This window comes from Primulina huaijiensis, chromosome 10, assembly GCF_012295235.1.
Source record: "Primulina huaijiensis isolate GDHJ02 chromosome 10, ASM1229523v2, whole genome shotgun sequence".
NCBI lineage: Eukaryota > Viridiplantae > Streptophyta > Magnoliopsida > Lamiales > Gesneriaceae > Primulina > Primulina huaijiensis.
This window is the reverse complement of record NC_133315.1, coordinates 5,563,921-5,570,372: the sequence shown is the minus strand read 5'-3', so window position 1 is coordinate 5,570,372 and position 6,452 is coordinate 5,563,921. Positions and strand designations below refer to the sequence as shown.

Below are 6,452 nucleotides of genomic sequence, written 5' to 3'. Positions count from 1 at the left end.
GGTACGTTACATGTAAATTTCTTTCTTAGTATCCCCATTAAGGAACGTTGTCTTCACATTCATCTGTCATATTTCATAGCCATACATTGTTGCTATGGCTCGCAATATCCTAATGAACTTCAACATCGCGACTGGAGAAAAAGTTTCCTCATAGTCCACACTTTGTCTTCGAGTATATCCTTTTGCTACCAATCTAGCTTTGAAGGTCACCACCTTCCCATCCGCTCAAAGTTTCCTCTTGTAAATCCATTTGCATCCTATGGGAACAATTCCCTCATGTGCATCTACTAAAGACCACACTTGGTTCGACTACATGGAGTTCATCTCGGACTGCATGGATTCAAATCATTTAGATGAATCGGCATCAGAAAATACTTACTTGAAATTTCTTGAATCACATCCAGGAATGGGCTAACCTTGGCCCTCTTCAAGAAGCAGGCTCAACCTATCAGGCGGCCTGAGATCCTTTCGGATCTCCTAAGAGCTTGTGTTTCTTTGATTGGCTGATAGGGTGTGGGTTCTAGGTTCTCGAATCTCATCGAGTTCTATCATCCCAACTTTTCTATCTAATAGAAACTCCTTCTCTAACAAGGTGGCATTCCTTGAAACAAACACCTTTGTTTCACTAGGATAATAAAAGTAATATCCAACAGAGTTCTTTAGATATCCCACAAAGTAGCACAAATTGGCTCTACTATCCAATTTGTCTCCTACTACCTGTTTCACGTAAGCAGGACATTCCCGTATTCTTAAATAAGAATATTTGGGCAGCTTTCTCATTCATATCTCCTATGGCGTTTTATCCACTGCCTTTGTATGGACTTGATTCAACAACATTGTCGTTGTTTCAAGCGCATATCCCCAAAGGGATGTCAGCAATTCAGTGAATCTCATCATAGATCGGACCATGTCCATCAATGTCCGATTACGACATTCTGACACACCATTCAACTAGGGTGTGGCAGGCGGAGTCCAATGTGAGAGAATCTCATTCTCCTTAAGGTAGTCTTAAAACTCAGTACTCAAGTATTGTCCACCTCGATTTGATCTTAGTGTTTTAATACTCTTTCCTAACTGTTTCTCTACTTCTGCTTTGAATTCTTTGAACTTTTCAAAGGCTTCAGACTTGTATTTCATTAAATACACACATCCATAACTCGAGTAGTCATCGGTGAAGGTGATGAAGTAAGAATGGAAAAATCTCGTGCTAACACTTAGCAGGCCACACACATAGTGTGGATCAAATCCAACAGATCATGTGCACGCTCCACTTTTCCTAGGAAAAGAGCCTTGGTCATTTTTCCTTTCAGACAGGACTCACATGTATCTAGAGAGTTTATGTCTGACGAGTCAAACATGCCCTCTCCCACTAGCTTTTGCATCCTTCTTTGAGAAATATGTTATAGGCTAGCGTGCCACAATTGTGCTTGGTTCAGACTGTCTTGTTTTCTTTTGGTTGTTGTTGTTCTTATCGTGTTTACTTGGACATTCACTTATCATTGCCAAAACATTTTTGGCCCAGATAATTTCTTATGTCTAGACTTCTTGCAGTGAAACATACATGTTCTGACTTATCGGGACTTTTGGGCCCTTCAAGTGTCTTTTGGATCTTGCTTCTTATTGGGCTTGTTTTTCTTGTATGAGGCAGAACATTTCTTTCCCTTACCTTGTGGGCCATTATTCGTCCGTGACGAGAAGCCCACTAGAAAACAACATTTCTCTGCTCTATGGTGGTCTCATAAGTCATAAGCGCATTGACTAGCTTTTCAAAGCTATCATTTATCTTATTCAAATTGAAGTTCACCATAAATACGTCAAATGAGGAAGAGAATGACAACAAATTGATGTCATGAAGTAACTCGTTAGGAATCACCTATTCCAGATCCATCACCTTCTCAACAAGCCCAAATATATGTACACCACGCTCATGGGCCAAAGCTCCATTTTGCATGTGTAGTCATGAACACCTTGAAAGTGGTGTACATCATTGTACGAATTCCAGGAAAAAGAAAGACAAGGTGAATCGGTGTTAGTCTGAGTATTTTAGTCATGAATGAGATGCAATCCATATAGAAACAAAAATAGCATATATCAAAATTGTAAAATATGGATAAAGGAAAATAAGTTTACCTACTTATTTGACTGCAACTTCTTGGTGAGCTTTATATGACAGAATCACATTCCATATCAAGGCAATAAAGTTTGCAGCAAGGACCTGTCAGTTTTGTCAAATACTGTATAAAACCATTCATTGCGAATAAATGTTTTCTTAACATCTTATTATTTTATGTGGCTGCCTATGCGGTTGCACCGTGACAAAGCAGCCATTTGGATTGTTCTGTTTGTAAAAATTTCTACAACTATAACTTTTAAATAGTAATCTGGTCCAACAATCTCACATTAGATGTGCCAATGGCATATACTCTACAGTTTTAGTTTATTTCTTGTACTTCAATTATGTTCCCAGTAAGAACATTTTGTCCTCTCCCGTTAAATAGACAAACAAATGAATTCAAGAAATGTCCTCAGAAATAAATCAAACCTGAAATTGCTGTGGCACAAATCGGAAGTTAAGGAACTGGAAAGGTATCCATAGTTGCCAATTTGCAAGAACTGAGGAGAACCACTCCTAAAAATTAAATGATTAAACATTTTCTAGATACGTCTTCATCATAAAACAGTCAGCCAAATCCTTCTTCCATTTCAATGGTAACCAAAATTAGCATATGCATACAAGGATCTTTAACAATACCTGTCGTAGCTTTGGGATCACAAGTGACGGCCTTCCTTCAAGAGTCACCAAAGCCGCTAGGAAAGTTCCGATAAAAATGGGTGAGAAAAGAAACTGTGCAGGATAAGACCAACAGTCATTAGAATTACCCAAAGAGGTCAAATCATTTACGATATATTGTTATAGAATTATTATAACGTAATCAAGAAGCCGAAAACAATGTAACCTGAATACCTGATCAAGGACAAGCCTCAAGAAAGCACCAGAAGCTCCGGGGGCTGTGATCCATTTACTCAGAAATAAATACCTTGATGGGAAGAAAGAGAAGTCAGTTCAAGTCTGAATTGTAATAAATAAATAAGTGAATAATTAATTAATAGATATGCTGAGTTTTTGGCAATCAAACACCAACTGAAGTTACTACAAGATCAGAGGAATCTCATTCGTAGACATGAAAATTCAGTTCCATAACATAACACACAAAATTTGGAATCCTTCTCATCCATATCAGTATAATTGTCATTTTATACAAGTTTAGAAATGAGAACTAAAGCTTGGTAGCCACCCATAAGTTTTTCTTGAAGATTTATAGAGTTCGTCATGAACATCATTCTACTGTTGTATAAACTAGAGTTGGTGTAACAAGAGTTTAATAAACAACTATTTTTAGTCACAAGATATGAAGGTTGAGATTTTGTAACCACTCATAAAAGATACAGTGCATAGTTATCAGAAAAAATAAAAAGACAAAATAATAGCAGAGTTATTACTAGATTGGTATGATAGACAAACTTTCAAGTCATTACCAGAAATGCAATGCTGGGCCGACCAAAACGAGCCCCAAAAATGCGAAGAGAAATGTCCTCTTCAAGTCTAGTGACGGTACTTGATCAATCACGAGCTGCGGTATTCAAAAGCATATAAAAAATGTATGATATCAGGAAAGTTGTTCCTCATAATTCAAGCAAGACATAACGGTAACTCAACAACCATTCGGCTGGATTGGCACCACCTCTTCCTTATTACAGAAAGGTCAGGTCAAGGTTTTGATTTCCATTTCCTCCATCCCCAGGGTATAAAAAAAAAGAAAGTAATTTAAGCAATAGTTCAATCAACAAAACTTTGATCAAGCTTATATGTCCAACGAGCGTAAGGTATGTAGCAACAAGTAGACCCAACCATGGTACCTCTCGAACTGTAAACTGAAACCTTCCAAACCATCTCCCAAAAACCAAAACCAAATTATAGTTCGATTCCAGTTCTTGCAAATATGAAGCTGGAACCACAAGTACCAGAAAAATAAACATAAACAGCTTGATTTATAAAATTTGAACTATTTGATTTGTATAACCTAACTTCAAGCTCATTTTACCATTTTTGTGATGAAAAATAGAATGTCCAAAATATTTTGTAACATGATCACCATATCCAATCAGCTTGGTTTCTGTTCCACCATCCGCTGAAATCAGAACCTTCTGTTCCAAAACCAGAAACATGGTTAAGCTTACAAGCAAGCAGCTGAATATGTTGTCTTTGAAAAGGAATGCAGGCGATATGTGAAGTGTTTTCTGAAACTATGGCACGGGTTATTAATTATAAGATACTGATTCTCGAAAAAGTCAGGTCTTTTTAAGATACACAACTGCTAATTCAGTGTATGAAAATTAAGTGAAAATGTAGTACTTTTGACTTTATGATGATCTTGGAATTAGAGGAAAGATAGCACCATCATCAACAAAAATATTGACACAACAAGAGAATGAATTACTCACTATAAATACCAAAATAGTTATTGATAGAATATGTAAACAGGATTGGAATCCCTCTGCCGTGAATAGATCAGATGGGTAGAAGAAAGTGTAAAGCATCTTTAAATGTCTTAAAATCCACTACTCCTGTCACATACTTCTCCAACATGAATTCACAACTCATTTTCGGTAAATCCAATCTTCCCATGGCTAACCAAAGCTCGCAGCCAGGAGATCAAAACTCAAGATGGTTTTTCATGACCTATTATGCATGAAATTCAGGCACATGAAAAAACTAGAAATTCATCAAACTGTCATCGGAAACATTTTGGATTGATGTTTTCCTCCAATTATAGAATAATGGCCAGCATAATTCATCTCCTAGAAATTCTACTAGGTCGAGGGCCACCTACCTCCTAGGCACCGCCTAGGCGGCCGCCTCGACCGCCATTTAGAACACTGCCTAGAATTTAGTCAAAATCTCTTCTTGGGTATAAAATTACCTAAAAATGACCTTACGTGACAACGTTAGCAAATGTTTTATTTTACACAATGAAGCTTACACTTTATTAAAGCTAGCAAAACTTAACCACAAACAGAAAAGAAAATGATATCATTACCATCCAAAAATTCTGAGTATTTATTATACAATACCCCACAATGTATCCGAAATTTTTCGTGCAGCCCACTCAGAGGGAGAAAATAATAACTTCATCTAAAAGTCTCCATAATTTAGTCTAATGAATCATGTGAGCATAGGATTTTACCTGACAAATCACATCGCCAACCAAATTTAAAAATGAAGATGTAACAGCTTTTGTCATCACAGGATACTTGGCAAGAAGAGCCAGATACCTAGATAGAAATGATACATGTTATGAAAGAGAGAAGTACTCAGTTTTAACAAGAAACCACAAATTAGTCAGAAAGTACAATTCTTGAGATGAGAACCTCTCCGGCCATATATTTACAATGTCTCCACCATAAGTTGGACAGAATTTGATAGGATAAGCTTTATTCAAAGCTGAATTCACAATCTATTTGCTGAACATTCTTACAAGTATTTCGAGTCAACTTTTTTTAATATCTTGGACGATCTAAGGATATAAATAATATGCGAAAAAAAAAAGGAATCTACACCCGCAAAGCTTGTGTTAGTGACATGACATGGACTTTTGAAGGCTTTCCTTAAAAGAGCAGTCTTTAGTCATACTCAATCCAATTTAAGGAAAAAACATCATAACCAAAACAGAGAAACGAAAAAAATTACTACGAATTATCAAAATCTTTACCATGAAAGAAATGACCAGTTACTCCCACGACCACCACCGCCACCACTGCTGCCATCTCCGTTACCAGAGCTTCCATCGCCAGAGCCCCCAGACCCACCACCAGCTCCTCCACTCGAAACCCACAAAGAGCGTAGACACAAATGCCCAAACCCGAAATGAGGACGCGTAAACAATCTGAACCCGTCTGCCGAACTTCGGATACGACAGCTCCCATTGACGTGTATGGTGTTATACACTGGAACCTTAATTCGGGTACCCAAATTGATACAGGGAGGAGAGATGAAATCTCCCACTCGGAACAAAATATGGTACTTTCGGGTAATAGTTGCTTGAATCGAACATGACATAGCTTTGGTTGCTTGGCTTCGGCTAATGGATGATAATATACACTTTGCAGCACGTTGCTTCCAGGTAGACTGTGGGTTTTTTCGAGGTTTTAGGGAGGGCAAGGCAAGGGTCCAGTAATAATTATTATACTAAATTTTTTAATATACATATTGGGAGTGATATGTCCGAAAGAACTGCGAAAATGGGTCAACAAGATCAGTCGGGTCGCAACCCACTACAATCCTTCGTTTGGCTAAAGGANTTTTATATATATACACCATTATATACACCATTTAAAATAAATTCATCATCTATTTTATTCAAAATTCAAAAGTGCAGTAAAAGCCATAAAAC

At 37.3% G+C, this 6,452-nt stretch overlaps 1 protein-coding gene across 2 annotated transcripts; it reads right to left on the bottom strand.

Moving 5' to 3' along the window:
• Positions 1 to 2,086: 2,086 nt before the first annotated feature.
• LOC140985788 (protein sym-1-like) lies at positions 2,087 to 6,237 on the bottom strand. Of its 2 annotated transcripts, XR_012176854.1 has the most exons (8): positions 5,772 to 6,237; positions 5,247 to 5,334; positions 4,104 to 4,305; positions 3,722 to 4,007; positions 3,538 to 3,632; positions 2,966 to 3,038; positions 2,753 to 2,808; positions 2,548 to 2,629 (listed from the first exon to the last, which is right to left on the bottom strand). XR_012176854.1 is itself a non-coding variant. In XM_073453713.1 (7 exons), exons 1-7 carry the CDS (start codon positions 6,116 to 6,118, stop codon positions 2,135 to 2,137), a joined length of 864 nt encoding a protein of 287 aa, XP_073309814.1. In that variant the 5' UTR covers positions 6,119 to 6,233; the 3' UTR covers positions 2,087 to 2,134. The 2 variants fall into 2 exon arrangements, 1 of the variants encoding a protein (XP_073309814.1); XM_073453713.1 differs by lacking the exons at positions 3,722 to 4,007; positions 4,104 to 4,305 and adding an exon at positions 2,087 to 2,215 and having other exon boundaries at positions 2,543 to 2,629; positions 2,753 to 2,845; positions 5,772 to 6,233.
• Between the last annotated feature and the right edge of the window lie 215 nt (positions 6,238 to 6,452).